General features: G+C 41.1%; 2 protein-coding genes across 3 annotated transcripts in view; one reads left to right on the top strand and one right to left on the bottom strand.

The window, feature by feature from the left end:
* COIL (coilin) overlaps nt 1–4390 on the bottom strand; it is a 32275-nt gene extending 27885 nt beyond the window's left edge. For both annotated transcript variants that reach the window (XM_051994237.1, XM_051994238.1), the window contains exon 1: nt 4091–4390. In XM_051994237.1, the coding sequence (XP_051850197.1) occupies nt 4091–4335 (245 nt within the window). In that variant the 5' untranslated portion in view covers nt 4336–4390. The remainder of the gene's footprint in view (nt 1–4090) is intronic.
* Nucleotides 4391–11320: 6930 nt separating this feature from the next.
* Nucleotides 11321–18748, top strand: part of SCPEP1 (serine carboxypeptidase 1) — a 31134-nt gene continuing 23706 nt past the window's right edge. The window contains exons 1-2 of the mRNA XM_051994235.1: nt 11321–11462; nt 16660–16808. Of these exons, the coding sequence (XP_051850195.1) occupies nt 11405–11462; nt 16660–16808 (207 nt within the window). The 5' untranslated portion in view covers nt 11321–11404. The remainder of the gene's footprint in view (nt 11463–16659; nt 16809–18748) is intronic.

The following is an 18748-nucleotide window of genomic DNA, read 5'->3' as shown; positions in this document are numbered from 1 at the left end:
CAAGTCAATGTTTAACATAAAAATGTAACCATAAGGCTATACCAGGAAGAGACAAATATGCTTAAAAGTGCACCTCGCTAAAGATTCAGGGCTGATCTCTACTAGCCTGCCTCTGGCAGGGTCAATCGCTGGCAGGCTAATAAATACATCATATGATCTGGTCTGAGCAGTTTATCTTGTGTTGGTCTATTTCACAATAAAGCAGATATAGATTCGAGATTGGAAGTCAGCAGAGAAATTAGAGCTGGGCAAAAAAGATCTAAGAATCATTTGCACAGAAAGAATTAAATTGAAGGGAATTAATGAGATCAACAAGTAAAAATCATATATAAAGAGAAGAGGGTCCAAGAAGAGCCCTAGGGGGCACCCAGATGGCAGGTTGACCAATATATGTTAAATGAGTCAAAGATGAAGATGAAAAAAAGATCATTAGAATTGGCAATTAAGAGATCACTGGTCAATGAGATGAACCAAATCAGCTCCAATAGAGTAATAATGAATTGAACCAGCTACACCCAGCGAAAGAACTGACTATGAACCACTACATAGAATTTCCAATCCCTATATTTTTGTCCGCCTGCATTTTTGATTGGTCAACCTGCCATCTGGGGGAGGGGAAGGAGGGGAAAAATTGGAACAAAAGATTTGGCAATTGTCAATGCTGTAAAATTACACATGCATATAACTTGTAAATAAAAAACTATAATTAAAAAAAAGAGATCGATGTCCTAGTAACTTATGACAACGTTGTTTCAGCTACCAAAGGAAACCAGGACCAAATGACATAGAGTGAGAAGAAAGGAAATAGAAGCACCTACTGTCCTCACACCCCTCAAGGACTTTTGCAATACAAAAGCGAAATAAAGCTAGTAAGGCTGGAAGGATTAAAGGAGAGTTTTTTTGAGGAAGCAGACTTGGACATGTTTGCAGGCAGAAGGTAAAGAGCCAGTGGACAGGAAAAGACAGAATTTTAGTGAGTGAGGAAGATAAAGGGATAATATGCTGGAGAAGATCATTTGTATATGTTTGCCTTATAAGGAGAAAGGCCAACTTTTCATGTGTGTGGTTTATGTTTGTTCTTTGTTCTCCTGAAGAGGATCAATGCTGTCACAAGGGTGAGTTCTCCACTTCTGAGTGAATTGGATTTAAGTTAAGGCAGAGATGCACAAAGCTGTCAGATTCATTCTTTCCTCCAGTCAGGGAAGTTGACTGGCAATGGCCTGGCATGTAGTGGATAATCTTAACCTTTCTACATCAAGGTCTCTACCAGGCCAATTTGTCTGAGGCAAATCAAATTCTGACAGCCTCTGACAGAGGTGTAGATGATTGTAGCAAAAGGCAAGAATGATGTGAAATGAGGGAAGAAAAAGCTCTTGTCCAAAATTTCAACTTTTTCAATAAAATGTGAGGCATAGCTGTCAGCTGGGAAGGTTGGGAGAGGGACATGAGAGGTTTGAGGAGAAGTCTGGAAAAGCTGCTATAGTGAAGCAATTAGGGAGGCATGAAAGGATTACTTTGCCATAGTGATTCGGGATCATGTAACAAATTTGTAGTGAATTCAGTCAATACAATTTTGGTATTTTTTTCCATCCTTGTTGAGCAGCAAGTGAATAGGAATGAAGGCAGTAGACTATGGGACTAATAGAAGGCTGAGTTTGCTAGGGCAAGACTATTAATGGAATAAGGGAGGAAGAGCCTCAGAGGACAATATAGTATAGAGGTTCAAAATGGCAAAGAGAGGAAGAGTACAGCTAGAAAAGGTCTGAGAAAGAAATGAGGGAGAAGGATTGAAGATTACCATGAAGAGAAAGAACAGGGTTAGGTGATGAGAGACAGTGAGACAGTAAAATGAAACAGGTAATTAAAAGAATTTCAAAGTTCACAAACACAAAAGTAAAACATTTGTGGGAGATGGCAAGATCAAGAATATGAACATCTCTGCAGATAGCTGAGTTGGTCAAGAGAAATTAATAAATTAAGGAAATGAGAGGTTAGAATACTTGAAGGAGTATCAAAATTCATCATAAAGTCCTCTATTATGAGGGCAAGAGTTAGAAAAAAAGAGAAAGAATGTGAGTTAGGCACTGAATGCTTTAAGGAAGGGGAAAGAAATTGTTCTGGGGTTGGTAAATAATAGCTATCAGAATCTTGACTGGTTGATAAGTATGAATTGAATGACCCTTAAAAAAGGTGAGATTACTGAATGACAGTGACAGGAGAAGATGGGAGTAAGGGGAGCAAGGAGTATTCTAACTCTTATCAAAATTTGAATTATGAATGAAAATGTAATTAATCCAAAAAAAAAAAAAAAAAAAAGGCCTGGAAGGGAAGCTGCATAGTCTAGAGCAATGCAAGTCTCAGTAGGAGAATTAGTGCTTCCTTCAAAACTCAGCTCAAGCATCACATCCTAATTGCTTACTAGTGCTTCCTTCCTCCTCAAATTATCTTACATTTATTTTGTATGCTTTTTTGCATCTACTTGCACATCCTATGTCCAGTCTATATCCAGAGCTTGCCTATCTAGTAACACATACTAAGTACTTTTTAAATACTTAATCAGTAGTTAAGGGAAATACTCAAGTATGGAGATTTAGTATTGTATTTGTACTATGTGTATGGGGTTGATTGACTGGTTGTTGCCTTCCCTTCTCAAGAAGACAAAATGGAATCACTGTGTTAAAACAGGTTAACAGTGAGTCTGACTGATTGGCTGACTAGGCCAACATGAGCTCAGAATGCTCTGCCACAGGTCAAACACAAAGCCCTTATGAACATTTGGGGATTGTCTCTCTAATTTTGGACATCTCTCATTTCTTCTGAGCCAATTCCGTTCTGCTTTGTTCATAAATGGTGGGCTTCTCTGAAGAGAGCATGATATGCTAGGTAGTCCTGTGCCACTGTCTCCCAAGTCATACAATCAATTCTAAAGCTCTTAAGAGAGACCTTGAGGGTATCCTTATATCACTTTTTCCAACCACCTTGTGAGTGCTTGCCCCGAGTTCTCCATAAAATTTATTTTTGGCAAGTATACATTTGCCATTCAAATAATGTGGCCAGCCCAAAGGAGTTGTGCTCTCGCTGTAGAGCTAGAATGCTTGGCAGTTTAGTTTGAGAAATGACCTGTGTGTAGGGTAAGAAGACAGTGGATGCTCTCAGAGCTCCAGATTTAAGGAGAGACCCGTCAAAACTATGTACAAAGTGGTGGGTGAAATGAGTGCTGGTCAGGAGTCATGAAGTCCAAATCTAGCCTCAAACACAGAGCAGCTCTGTGATCCTGGACAAACCACTTAACCCTATTTGACTCAGTTACCTCACCTGTAAAATGAGCTGGAGAAGGAAATGACAACCACTCCTGTGTCTTTGCTAAGAAAAACATAAATGGGGCCATACTGTAAGACGGGGCTGAACAACAACAATTAGGGAATAATCACCAGAAAAGAAGGCACAAGAGTTAAAGTTTCCTGCAGAAAGTGGGATTTTAGCAGGACCTTGGCGTTAGTAAAGGAAGGCAGAGAAGAAGTGGGAGGGTAGAGCAGGCTTGAGTTCCGCCACTGAGCGAACCTGGAGCGTTTAGTTAGGGCGAGGAAGGCCGCCACTCCCCCTAAGGACCCAGTACCGGGAAGGGGCGTGTCGGGCATAAGACTGGAAGAGGGAGAAGCAGGCTGGCAAAGGGTCGAAGGCTGATGAAACCAACCAGCTGTTAGAAAATTCAACACACGTGCTCCGGCCGGATCTCACGCCCACATTAATGGACTTCCGAATCTAAGCCGGTATCCTCACGTGCACGTGGGTTTCCATGCTTGACTCAGCTCAAGAGCGTCCCAAACCACGGCTGAAGAGGGGCGGGGTGCCGCCTCATCAAAATACATGGCCCCGGGACTTAATGGGGGTGGGTAGGGAAGGGAGAATGCTACTTATACTTTATTGGGGAATGCTACTTATACTTTACTCCAGCGTCAGAACACGAACACGAAGTGCGGAAACCACTAGGTGCACACACCCCCAAGACCCCCAGCCAAGTCCGCGTATACGCTCACCCAACTCGGTACCTGACAGACTCCCGCTACACATCACGCGCACGTTCACGCACCTGAGGCAGTCGTTGTCACGCACCAGGCGCGCGCTCTCAGTGGGGGGGAGTAACCCCCCATCCAGGTAGAGTCCCAACGCCGCCCCAGAGCTGAAACCGAAGCGGTGGCGGATGAGGCTGGCCAGATCAGTGACCACTCGACATTTGGTCAGGTCGGCCAGGAGCCAGAAGACTGAACAACGCGGAGAGGAAGGTGGCGGGTAGTCGAAGTGGAGCCGCAAACGAACTGTCTCGGAGGCCGCCATCTTGTGCCGTGCTCGACGGAAGCCGGGAGGCACCGGCAAATCTCAGATACGTGAGAACGTCATGACGGGCCCCCTTGGTTGCCTTGGGGATGATATCGCCATCTTCTGACTCAATGGGGATACTGCAGGCTCTCTAAGGGAGAGAATGGCAGGAAAGAAGGCGGGTTCTTTGGAGAGCTCCCTGTAATTGGAATGACTAGGAAACTAAAACCCAGAGAGCTTACGGTCTACACATGGATGATCCTTGCAAAGAAACTAACACAAGTATCGACTATTATAGTCAGTTCTAGAACCGATGATTTTAGTGGAAAGTACAATAGGCTAGTTAACGGCCCCTTACCAACCCTGCAGCCAGTTCAAATCCAGCCCCATATTTATTAGCTGTGTGATCCTGAGCACTCCTGTCTGCCTCAGTTTCTTCTCCTGCAAAATGGGGATAATTATAGTACCTACCTCCATGGAGTTGTGAAAACCAATAAGACAATATTTGTAAAGGACCTGGCATGTTTTTAAGCACATTCCCTTTTTTTCCTTCCTTCCTTTAACTTTCCAGTCTTGGGTTCCGGTTTTCACAGTATGCTTCGTCTACCTCTCCAGCCTTATTTATTACCAATGTTACTTCCCCCCACGCACCTGCCCTTCGGACCTTACTGCTGTCTCTCACCCATGGTATTTCAGCTCTTGCTTTTGCACACTTCCTCGTGCACCCAGCATTTACTTCCTCATCTCTACCTCTTAGAATCCTTGGCTCGAGGCTTACCTCTGAAGTTCAGGTTCTCATCAGTGCTCAGACCCTTTAAGAGGGGGGGTTGAAGAGGGATGAGGGTATCGAGGAAGAAATTAGGCAGGAATGGGTGGGGTTCCTTCTCTCCAAAGCAGGAGTTCGGAGCGAAGGAATTCGCTAAACCCAGAGGCTTTGGTGGCAAAAAGCTTTATTGTTAAAGAAACACCACACGGGATTCTCTTGGCGCGTATATCTTTCTCAAGGAAGAAGTGATCTGCAGAAAGTCATTTTTTGAAGATCAGTTTTATGCATGAGCCTAAGGGAAGTCCAAGTAAACGTGAAATCTTGCCTGAGGTGGTGACTTTCCCCAAGAAAGTTTATCTTACTCTGAGAGGAGGCAAGGCCATTTGGGTTTGTAGATCAAAGGAGACTTTTATTGGTAATTTTACATAATTTTATAGGGCTCACTCAGGTCATACAGAGTTCGCTCTTGTCAGAGTGACCTTGGTATTTCATTTAAACTGCTTGCTAAAATGCATATAACAATGCAAACTACTTTTTGTAAACTAAAAGGCAGAAGGTGATCAAGAGTTCCTGTTTTTTATCCTCCTGAAATTTTGGTAAGAGAACAGATCCCCTTGTCTGGAATTTGGCACATTGCTTGGAAAGGATACCACTGGTGCTGTTAAGTTGATAGTCTTTGCAAAGCAGGTTGACTACATCTTCGTGAAGGCAAGATAACTAGTCCATTGCCAAAGTTCTCCTTGTTCCTTGCCACTAAAAGAAAAGAAAGAAAAAAATGAAGGTAAAGGCTGAACTTATCCATAGACACATACGTTAATCCTCAGTGAGAGTAGGCCACACTGTTTTGCCAAGAATCACAAGAATCACTCTTGATGTGGGAAAGATTCCTTTGTAGATTCCCACCCTCTCCTAGTTAATAATGTAAATTACCTTTTAACTCTCAAGTCCTGGTCTCTTTGAATTCCAATAGAAGATCCGGACCTGTCCCAGCCCCACCCAGATCTGAGCCAACTTTGGGGCTACATCCAAAAGCCCCTTGAGCTAAATCTCCCATTATAAAAGGGAGACGCTGGGACCCCCTCTTTGCAGAGATCCCAAACATGCTAGCCATGTGAGGACCCTCTGTCCACTGGACCCTCTGTCTGGTGCCCTCCTTATCTCTACCTTCACCTTTCTCCTTACTTCCAAACCCCATAATAAACCTCTTTTATCAATCTAGCTCTCCGGCCAATAAATGCCTTTATTGGGGACTCTCGCCTCTACTATATCCCATTTACTGCCGTATCCTTGCGCTGAATCCAAGGGGGTTGCAGGGGAGCTTTGCTTGACTCCCTGTACCCCGAACCTGCCACTAGACCTCAACTAAACCCTAATCTCATTTAGGTACCCCAAATCTAGATCTCAACACTCTGGTTAATCAAGGACAGCCAGAAGAAATATACCTTATTCAGGATTTTTTTTTTTTAACAGCACATATTTTACGTTTCTGAAAGCATGGTTAATGGAAATGTCAATGATTTACTAGAGAGATACAATATTAAGTGTCAAATAATAGGCCAATATTTAGTGAATTCCTACAGGACATCCACATGCATACCACTCTGCTAGGGCAACCTGATAAGGTCATTTGAACCAACTAGTCTCTGCCCTTGAGGCACGTGGAGTAATTACTATGATTTACTTTCAGAAAAGGAGTGTATAGATTTAACTTCATGTTTCCTCCATACTTACTGTGAATAATTATTTTGGCCCAAATAAATTCACTATTGAATTTTAAATTCAGAAATTGAAGCTGGAAGTAGGTTTGTAAGCAGCTGTGAGGAATTTTAAAAAAATCAAACCCCAGGGAAATGTTTTAGGTTGTTAATAGCACATATCAATCTCTATCTGGCCAGTTCTTAAACTTGACAGTTTTAAATGAATTCAGTTTTTGAGATACAAGCTTAGAACAAAAAAGGAATCATTTCAGGTGACTCAATAACCATGGAGAGGCAGCATGGCATAGTGGAAAGCCAAATCCTGGATTAGAAATTAAGAGACCTGGCTTTGAGTCTCTTAGCAATGTGGCCATGGGAAATTCACAGTATCTAGAACATCCCCTTACAATTTGTCCCTTATAAAGTGGGGAGGATAATTATCACACCACCTTTCTCATAGGGTTATTGTGTGTGAAAATCAAGTGAAATAATATCTGTAAATTACTATGTAAATGTCAGTTATTATTTGAAAAGTGGAAAGAGTAGGAATATCCTTTTTTTAATAATAAAAACTTCTAAGACCTGAAGAAAGTTTCTAGCAAGAATTACATTTACAATAAATAGTGCACCATCCCTGAAGTCAGGAGGAGTTCAAATCTGGCCTCGGTACTTAACACTTCTTAGCTGTGTGACCATGGGCAAGTTACTTAACCCCAATTGCCTCAGGAAAAAAAAATTACATTTACCATTCTTCTTCTCAATCAGTTATCCAGCACTGACCTATGGAACTTGCCTTCCAATTACAGAGATATTCCGAAGGTTTGTGGAATCACAGTGATTTTATTTATTAACTAGTTGTCCTCCACCCATATGCTCCACATAGTTTTCTCTTTTTAGAAAAATGATGACCTAGAAATGATCAAGAAGAGAGCATGGGTTTATCTCTTGCCCCAGAAAAATATTTTTAAAATAGTCTTTAAAAACATTCCAGAGACACCAGGCTCTTCAGCCCATGTTGGTTAATTTTACAACACATTTTCATTCACACATCTGGTCATTTGGAGAATCATAGCATCAAAGATTTGGAGTTGGGAGGAACTTTCAAGTCCCCTGAATCCTCTCTTTTTACTCATTGTAAACTGGACATTAAAAATGTCCAGCTGTTTATCTGGGAGACAACTGGGAAAAGGTAGAAAGACCCCTGCTTAAACATAATGAGTCAAAAATCTATGCTCCCAGGTGCACCGAATCAGCTTGTCTCAATAGGGAAATTACTTAATCTGATTCAATTGTCAGAGCAATGAATCCTGCAAACTAAAGAAATACACTATTTTCTTCTAATCTAACTCCTCCCCCTGATAAGGTACAAATTCAGGTGTAACTCAATTTTGGGAGAGACAGGAAGCTGAGGAATGTCTGCCTAAGAACTTCCCCAAACCCTTACCAGAACTTCTTTCATCATCACCCATTCAAGATCAAGTGGTACTAGAAATTCCTTCTTTTCTTTCTTCAGAATGCAGCCCAATTAGTTTCTCAGTCTCAAATCTCTTCTTTCTCAATCTACCCTCCACCATATTGTCAAAGAGATATTCCTGAATCATGTCTGACCACATCACTCCTCTTCAAGAGACTTCTTATTCTCATACCAAAAAGATTTAAATCCCCTTACAATCTGTCCCTAGTTTACCTTTTCAGACTTATTACAGATTCTTTCTACATATTTTACTGGGCAGCCAAATTGGCCTTTTCCATGTTCCCTATATATATTCTATCTTTCTTTCTTTCTTTCTTTTTTTTTTTTTTTTGCTGAGGCAATGGGGGTTAAGTGACTTGCCCAGGATCACACAGCTAGGAATGTTAAGTGTCTGAGGCCAGATTTGAACTCAGGTCCTCCTGATTTCAGGGCTGGTGTTCTGTCCACTGCACCATCTAGTTACCTTGACATTCCATTTTTCTTCACTTTGACACTGGGTATGTCCTCAAGGCTTGGAATGCTATCCATCCTTAGTCTACTTAGAATCTCTAGCTTCCTTCAGAGATTAATTTCCAGGGCCAAATCTTATAAAAGACTTTTCCTTATTCCCTCCTGACTTCTATTGGTTTCCTCATATCCCTGGAGAAACTACTCTATATAGACTGTTATATGCTTCAAAAGTATATACTTGTCACATATGTGAAGCACTTGTATTGTGGCTAGAACAATGGCTCTCAATTGTGAGCAATTGGTGAAATTGTCATTGTTGTTACTGGTTGGTGGTTGCTGTCCTTCCTTCTCTAAGGACCAAAATGACATTAGTATTAGAGTCAAGTTACAATGTGTTTGTGACTGATCAGACCAACACAAGCTCAGAATGCTTTGCCACAGGTTGGACACAGAGTCTCCATAGATATTGGGCGTGGCCTCTCTAATTCTGCACACCTCAAGTTTCTTCTGAGCTATCTGGAGTCCTCTTTGCTCATAGAGCAGAGCATCTTTTCTAATGAGGAAATGCCATGTTGGGTGGTCCTGTGCCAGTGTCTCAGGTGTCATATAATCAGTTCTATAGTTCTTAAGAGAAACCTTGGGGGCAGCTAGGTGGCGCAGTGGACAGAGCACCAGCCCTGAAGTCAGGAGGACCTGAGTTCAGATTTAACCTCAGGCACTTAACCCGTCCTAGCTGTGTAACCCTGGGCAAGTCACTTATCCCCAATTGCCTCAGTGAAAAATAAGACAAAGCTAGAGAAAAACCTAGAGAGTATTCTTGTATCACTTTTTCTTACAGGAAAATTTATAAATAACTTTAGGGCAGCTAGATAGAAGAATGGATGGAGCTCTGGGCCTGGAGTCAGAGAGACTCCTTTTGTGTTCAAACCTGGTTTCTGACATTTCCCAACAATGTGACCCTGGGCAAGTCACTTAACTCTGTTTGCCTCAGTTTTGTCATCTATAAAATGAGATGGAGAAAGAAATGACAAAACAGTCTAATATTTCTGGCAAGAAAGCCTCAAATGGGGTTACCAAGAGTTGAACACAAATGAACAACATAAATAACTTTGCCACACATTTTATTTATCCACCATACTTAGTGTGATAAGAATAGAATTAAAAAAAAAATTCAACTATTACACATGCATTAAGTCCATAACAGATCAAACTTTGAGCTCACTACAAATGAACAAAAGGGCTGCTCTGATGATAGGGAAAATGCCCATTTGAGGCTCTCCAGACCATTGTTCTCCCCAAAGTTCAATTCATAGTGATTGCTCACGTAAAAAAAAAAAAAAAAAAAAACTATCATGGACAAAATAAGTTGGAGAACCACTGGAAGGAAGAGCTAGGAAGATTTGAGTTTTGAGTTCTCCTTCTGATACATAATAGCTGTGTGACTCTGGAAAAAGTTCTTAAACTCTCAGTGCTTCACCCTTCCAAGATTCTAAGATGAAGAGCAGATGTTGTTCAGTGATCTACAATGGTAGAGGCAATCTCTTGGAAGAATCCAGTGAAATAACAGATCTAGTAAACAAACAAACCAACAAACGTTAAAGAGAAAAAGGAAACAATCTCTGCATTCAAAGAGCTTACTTTCTCTGGGTCTAGGAAAGTGGAAAAAGTATGCAAGTACTACTCCTACATCTACTCCTACTCCAATTTTAGTTATCCCTTCCACATCAAGGGAGTTAGGGAATATTGGGGGATGAGGGATGAGGATTATGTGGAAAATTTGTTGGTCCTCTCTTCTTACCAGAGAAGTTTGATAATTTTTTTTTCCCCATTTAGGGGGTACTTACAATACCTTACTGTAAAATTTGGGTTAAGTATTTGCTCAGTGTCATCTGCTGGACTTCACAAACTTTTGTGGCTTCTGCAAACTCCATAATTCCCATTTAAATTCTTATGCCAACCCATGTTATATTAAAACCACAATGGGGAAAGATGTGGAAGGGATAAGAGTACTAGCGGACATTTCCATCGTACTATTGTGCATTTGATCATAGAAGAGCTGGAAGAAACCTTAGAGGCACGTAGGTCCAATCTCATCATCTTCTAGATAACGAAGTTGAAAGAGCTACTAAGTATGAGGCAAGATATGAATCTAAGACTTCCTAATTGCAAATCAGCACTCCATCTTGTACACCATCTCCCAAATAGCTAAATATATATATAAATACAAGGCCATTTCAGCGCCGAGGTCAAGGCTTCTGTTTCAGTTATAGTAACAGCCAAGTTTTACACATCCAGGCTTAAATAGAGAATGAGATCTAGGGCCCCTTGTGGGTTTCAAGCATCCTTGAATGTCATCTTTCCTCGCCCTCCCCTCCCCCATCCCAAATACATTAGCAAAAGTTAAGTTGACAGTTTATTTGCGGTACTTGAAGCCCAAATCTCCACTCCACGCCCACCCGCCTCAAGTATCCCCCGGAGCTGGAGGCTTTTCTGTCACCCGCCTGTAGTAGCCGAGTGGAAGGGCCAGAGGGAGCCCTGGAGAGCGCGTCCCGACATCCCAACCAAAACCAGTCCTCCCCAGCCCCTTTTTCTCCTCCGCCCATCCGGTAGGTCATATGATCGCTGGGTAAAACTCGGGTCCTCTGCCGCTGTCGCACTGCTGTTGCCGCCGCCGCCGCCGCCGCCGCCGCCGCAGTCCTCATGGAGCTGGTCCCCTGGCACTGGCCTGCCCTGCTGCTGCTGCTGAGACTGAGCCCCGGTAGGTCTGACTGCCGGAGCTGAGGCCGCTGCTTCTGGCTCGGAAGAGGGAAGTTGTTGCTGGTCCTTCTCTGCCCTTTAGCTGCCTTTCACCTACTGGGCTTTTACGGGGGTTAGACTTAAAACAAGCTCCGCTAAGTAAGACTCGCCTTGTTGGGAGCGGGAGGCGGGAGCCCTGAGCTCCAGCCCCACTTCCCCTCTACAAGCTGTGGGGCCCCGAGACAGCCACGGTTTCTCCCATCTCCGAATAAGGAGGTGCATTATGTTTTTACTACTTACCCCCTAGAAAAAGAACTTTGTAAAAACCTGAAGGCATCCCTAGCTGCTCTCAGGAGACCCGGTGGAAAGGGCCCTGAACTTTAGCGAGTCTGAATGCTGACTCTGTGTATATGTTATCTAATTACTAGAAAGTCACTTCCTTATCCTGGACCTCAGCTGTCCCATCTGTAAAATGGGTTTGGGGTCTTAGATCTAAGATCCCCTTTTAAGTCTAGATCTCTGATCTTCTGAGAACCTGAATTTAGGTCCTTTTGACATATTCCAGCCTCTACTGAAGATAAGTCGCTTGAAGTTTTGGGGGCCTGTTTATTTATCTGTAAAAAAAAAGCATGAATGTTGCCTATCCCACGGGGTTATTTTGAGGGGAAGCCATATATAAGTGTGAATGGTTATTCTTTCTCAGTGTGGAAGAGCTGGTAACTACATGCTCCGTAATCTCAGGACTGAGACTTCCCTTTTTCTGCTGTGTTTGAGTGGGCTGAGATAAGTGATGTTCTTTCTTTTCTCTAAAATCTTGAGTTGAGAGATCCAGAGGAAGAAGAGACTTTTTAAAAAGCTCTTGTTACCTCAAGACAAAAGAAAATTTTCTACCTCCATGCCTTCTTAATGCTCTGAGAAGCAGCCTGTATAAGACAGACCTTGGATTCCAATCCTGCCTTGGATACTAGCCATGTGACTTGAACAAGTCATTTAATGTCTCAAGGCTTTCAGGCAACTCTACAAGGTATTTTCCATAGTTAGAAAACTGGGAATCCCCTCCATTTATGAAATCTTAAGAACCCTTATTTTATCCCCACCTTTTTACAAACAACATCAAAAATTTTTCTTGCTTTACAAAGTATTTAACACAATATTTCAAGAAGCATTTTGGAGAAACCACATGAAGGACTTGGCCAAAGCTTTGGATCATTTTGAGTAAACATGTCTTATTGTCATGGACTAAGTGGTTCATGGAGAGAGACAGACTTGGAATCAGAACTTGTAAAAAGTCTATTTACTAAGTTCTATTTGTATAGCTTGCCCATACCACAGTTTTGCATTTTCTCCCTCTCTTCTAACTTAAAAGCAGCATGTTGTTATTGTTGTCAGAGAGTCTCTATGACCCCATTTTGGATTTTCTTGGCAGATATACTGTAGTGGCTTGCCATTTCCTTTTCCAGCTTATTTTACAGATGAGGAAACTGAGGCAAACAGGGTTAAGTGACTTGCCCAGACACATAGTAATCTGAGACCAGATATGAACTCGGGTCTTCTTGACTCCAGCCTGGCACTCTATCCACTGCATCTATCAGCTGCCCACCGATAGCATCCTGTCATGGCTAAGAGTCTAGACTTGAAATAAAGAATAGTTGAGTTCAAATTCTGTTTCAATCACTTAGTAATCTCTTTGAGCCCAACTTTCTTCATCTATATAATGGGGATAGTAATATAACCTATCTCTCCAGCATCCATGTGAGGCTCAAATAAGATCATGTATGTAAAGTATTTGTAAATCTTCAAATGCTGATGTATCAAATGGCAGCTGTTATAGTATCTCCAAAAGTGGGGCTAAAAACTAGAAACTCTGGGCAGCAAGATGGCACAGTGGATAGAGCACTAGCCTTGAAGTCAGGAGATCTTGAGTTCAAATCTGGCCTCAGACACTTAATATTTTTTTAGTTATGTGACTCTGGGCAAGTTACTTAACCTCAATTGCCTCAGGAAAAAACAAGAAACAAGAAACACTCCATCTGTATACTTCCTGCCATCCTCCTGATGAGGGCCACTTTCTGTTCCTCTTAAGTTGTCTTCTTTACTCTTATCCAGCCTCACTCAGCTACTAAATCTTTCTAAAAAGCAAACCTGACCTTGCCACATTTCCTCCTCCTCACTCAATAAACGGTGAAGACTCCTCATTATCTCCTGGTTCAAATATAGAGTCGCCTTGGCTTCTGCAGCCTGGGCTCTGGCTCCTTCTGACTTCTCAGACTTCTTAAACCTTCTTCCTAATTGTGCCTCTGGTCCCTGAACAAGATATTCCAGCTCCTCCTCTGGCATTTTCACTAGCTACCTCCCATTTCTGCACACTCACCCTCCCCTGTCTGCTGGCTGTCCTTGGTTTCCTTCTGTACTAAAACCCCACCTTCTCCAAAAAAATCTTTCTGGGTCTTCCTTAATGATGTCTTCCTTGGGAAAAGTCCTGCCTTGTGCCTTATGTATGTCTTGTATGTACGTAGTTATTTGCATGCGTAGTTACCCCATTAGAATGAAACTCCTGGAGGGCAGGTTCAGAACTTTTTGCCTTTCTTTGTGTCTCTAGCACTTAACCCAGTGGCTGGCATACATTAAGTGCATAATAAATGCCTTTTGGCACTTTTCTGTTCCTCTGTTCACATTTCCACCTCCCTTTACCTAGTCATGCTCATGTCCAACATCAGCAACATCATCCATATGTTCTTTTTCTGCCAAAGAGACATTACAGTGTAGTATGGAAAAATGCTTCCTACATTTACTAGTTATACTTTCTGACTCTCAGTCTCTAAATCTTTAAAATGGGAATAATAATGCTTATTTATCTCACATGGTTTTGGGGCAATCAAAAGACAGTAAGTGAAGCCCTTTGCAAAATGCTAAAGTTCTAATATATCAATTATCATTATTATTCTTTCTGTCACAGAGTGAAGGTTTGGAGGTAAAGGGATTAAGAAATTTAAAAAAACAGAAAAATCAAGTCAGGAATGGGATTTTAACAAAACTTCCTTTTGCCTTTATTTCTGAACACTGTTCCACTTTCCACCCTTTATAAAAAGGCCATGATGATATGAGGTGAAGACATTTAATGGCATTTGGAAGCAAGGTATGTGTTCAACAAAAGGAGGTGTTGTAAGGAAGTGGATTTAGCCTGCTGCATGAAAATTTAGATTGGATTTACAAAATAGCTTAACAAAAAAACTGCAGGTTTTTAGATTAAAACAATAACAACAAACTGGTAAATACACTTTGGAAGGTTTAGAAAAATTGATGAAATCCTAATCCATTGAACTTAATTTTGGTCCTACCTAAAGTCTTTTGAACATCAGCAATTCTTAAGTTCAGGTTTCTATTTTTATTCTGTCATTGAGGTGGGGAGACAAATTATAGAATGCAAAAACACAATTGAGCTATAGTCTAACTGGCATAGTAATACCAAAGTGAATGTAGCAATGACTTGGAATCCAAAGAATTGTTTTCAAGTCTTGTGTGCAGTGAGACAGAGAGAGAAAATAAATTTATTTTATGCACCAGACTCTATGCTAATTACTGGGGATACAAATACAATTTTTAAAAAAAGGCCATTCTTGCCCAGTTCTTGCCCTCTTATATTCCAATGAGAGAGAATAAATAAAGAGGCAACTGAAAAGAAGATTGGAGGACAGCACATACTTGGGGACAAGGGAAGGGTTTGGGAAGTCATGGTCTGAATCAGGTTTGGAATGAACATGGGCTGACTTGGAAACTAATTCAAATGGAGATTTGGGGACACTCTCATCAATCAGATGAATAGACTATGGAGGTAAAACATGGGTTAGCTTGGAGATAGGGCTGTGGACAGACTAGAAAGGTATCCACAGCCTAGTCAGGGCCTGAGCCAGGTTTAGAATATGTGGCCTTGACTTAAATAGTACTACTAGTGTTCTCCAATGTGAAGTTCAAAAGTCAAGTTTGAGCAGTTTTTGTTGTTGTTGATATTTTTTTAATTCTTTGAGTCTTGACCTTTAATTTTATTGGTAGAAGAAAGTTTTGTTGGGGCAGCTATTCTAAATCAAATTTTTCTCCCTACTGCCTTGGATGGGGGTGGGGGTGAAGACAGCTAGGTAGTGCAACTGATGGAGAGCTAGGCCTAGAATCAGGAAGACCCAAGTTTAAGTCTAGCTTCAGACACTCACTAGCTGTAGGACCCTGCTTAAGCGACTTAACTCTGTTTCCTCGTCTGTAAAATGAGCTGGAGAAGGAAATGGCAAACTAGTATCTTTGTCAAGAAAAACCCAAATAGGGTCCTAGAGTCAGGAATGACTAAACAACAAAACTGCTTTACATCAAGAGCATGATGGGATTCCAATTGTTTCCCCAACCCAAATCCCCCAGAAATCCTCAATCACTAGCTGACAGGTACAGGTCTACATGGTCTGTTAATTCCATCATCCATCAAGTTTAGGCATCAGTCAATAAGGAAATATCACCAACAGGATGTAGACCAAGAACCACAAGTTTCAACAAATCTTTTCCCTGACAATGCGCCTGCACGTTTATCTTTCTGTGTTTACATTTTGGTGAGCTTATAATGAAGTCATTACCATACATTAATACCACCCCTCCCCACAGTGGGCTTTTTTGGGGGCATTCTGAGTAACCACAGTTCCATCTAGGCTTTAGGAGACCCCCATTTTAGCAAACTCCTCCTGTAACCTCAAAATCTGCATATTTTGGGATGTCCTCAGATTGCATAAATATTTTTGTCTTGCTTTGCTGGGCTGCTAACTTCTGCTAAACTCCAAAAAGAGCGTAGGAGTTCCAAGTGCATGATTTTCAATAAGTATTAACAAATTCCTTTTACTTGATTTGGAGAGGACCTGAGTCCTGACTATCTGCTTGAATCCCATATCCCTAGGTTAAGTGACTTATCTGGAGTTACACAGTCAGAGGGGCTTGAACCAATCTTCCTAATCTCAAGGCTAATTCTCTGCTCCTACCAGCTGCTTTTCATATAAAATATATGGGAAAAGGAGAAGAAGCTGTTTGTTACCATGATGATCAGCACTCTTCTGGTAGTACTATTGAGGGAGGGAGAGTAGAAAGATAAAAGTCTGAAATCTGGAAAAAAAAAATCCCCAAGTCAATGTCTTCTATGTGGGTACTGTTCAATGAATGAAAAGATAAATAAATGTAACTTCCTCTTTTAGGCATTGCTCTAGTTCAGCCAGTAGAGCAAGGCAAGGAAGCCTGGGATTATGTGACGGTCCGGAGTAATGCATCCATGTTCTGGTGGCTCTACTATGCCAACAACCCCTGCAAAAACTTCACAGAATTGCCTCTGATCATGTGGCTTCAGGTAAGAGGGCCCACACATTTCTAACTAAAAGTGAGCTAAAGTGTTTTGTTTTCCCCTGCCCTTATCAGGTGCTTTGGTATCCAAAATAAGAAGGGAAAAGCCTCAACAATGTATGGGGAATTCTTCATTTCATAGGACATTGTGGGGCAGTCACCTGGGGTCATAGCTATTGTGGTTTCAATTCTTAGTTCAGCCAGCTATGGCAAAAGCTATGGCCAACTTAGCCATGGACTTTGTGCAAAGAATGAATACCAGTCCCAGATTGTGTGAATTTTTAATTTCCATTTTTAAAGATCTTATTTAAGGACTTTCTGTTTAAAGTGCTTTTTTTTTTTTTAAATGAAAATATTTTTATTTTATTACTTGCCCTCTAGGAGAGAGGGTGAGGATAAGGGAGGGAAAAATTTGGAACACAAGGTTTTGCAAGAGTGAATGTTAAAAATTATCCATGCATATGTTTTGAAAATAAAAAGCTTTAATAAGAAAAAAAATGAAAATGTTTTATTGTTAAGTTAATAATAGCATGGAACAATTGAAGAAAATGAGGAATGAAACTGCAAAAATCATCTAATATGGTACAATGGAAAAAGAATTTGAGATCTGAAGATTTGAGTTTATATCCTACTTCAATCACTATCTCATGATCTTCCTCATTTGTAAAATGAGGAGTTCGACTAGTCTTTAGGTCATTATCAGTCCTAAATCCATGGTCCTAGGATCTATATTTTGAGGGAAGAATATAAATGAAGGAAGAAAAAAAAATTACCCTGATGATTTCTTTGTTATGTGTTCCCTTAAAGTCATCAAAAGCATTTTGAAATAATTGGCCAACTATTGGTTGAAAGGTTGCTGCTCCTTGCTTCTTCCAGTTCCCCTTGAGGCACTTTGTTCTCATGATAGGATAAATCTGCTGTATTGGAAGATTCTGAAGATAGCTTTGTGAGAGTGACAGTTCCCTCTTCTTCTAGGCTTATTTTCAGTTTCTTTCTTTCTCACTTCCTCTCTGCCTTCCTCCCTCCTCCTCTCTCTTTCTTTCTCTTCTTCCTTCCTTTTTCCTCTCTACTTGTGGAATGAAATGCTTTGTCTCCTGTTAAAAGTTTCCCGAAGGAGGGTAGGGCAGGACAGGACTGAACCTTTCTAAAATAATAGCACCTCCCCCATGAAGTCCCCTGACCTCCAGGGGGAATATGTTTCAGGGTAGAGTTTAGGATTGTAGTCATGTTGTAGATCATGGGATACCTAGACATGACTTTGCCCCTGTCATCAGTACAACTAACAGCCAATGTAGCATTCTCTCTATATATGAGCTAATAAAGAAATAGCAATCCGAATTGCAAAACTCTCCTTTTCCTTCAGTCTCTTAAGTTGACCCAAACTATCTCATGAGCTGATGAAGATTAGGCAATTTACAGAGCATGATTCTTCCAGAAGTCACCATACTCAAATTCTCTGATAGATTAATAGATGATGCCCAGGTAGGATACCTGACAGTGGAAGTACTGAAAACTTCTGTGGGAGAAATATCTTGGAGATATCCACTCAGAAAATGTTTCTTCCTCCTATCTAGTGATGCTTTGCTTCTTTGTGGGGAGCAGAGATAAAACTAACTGCATCCTAAGTCTAAAGAGCAGCTGAAAGTTAGGCAACTGGGCAATAAACATTTGCAAGCGATTTTAATAATAGTTTGAAAATAGCACTTTTAAAGATTCAGAGTGGTTTACTTATAAATAAGTGCTAATAAAGAGCTTTACTGTAACATCTCAGAGGATTGAAACTAAAAATAAATCTTAGTTGAAACAGGAATTATATGAGTTAAATGTGCAGAAGAATTTTCCCATAAGGATGGTTTGCAGTTCTAGAATGGCATCTCTTGGCGGTTTATAAGAACAAGCCACACAGCCTTAGAGACTTGGAGATAGAAGACTCCACCATCTGATTAA

Source organism: Antechinus flavipes, chromosome 4 (assembly GCF_016432865.1).
Source record: "Antechinus flavipes isolate AdamAnt ecotype Samford, QLD, Australia chromosome 4, AdamAnt_v2, whole genome shotgun sequence".
NCBI classification, from domain to species: domain Eukaryota; kingdom Metazoa; phylum Chordata; class Mammalia; order Dasyuromorphia; family Dasyuridae; genus Antechinus; species Antechinus flavipes.
This window is presented reverse-complemented; position numbering and strand designations above follow the sequence as displayed.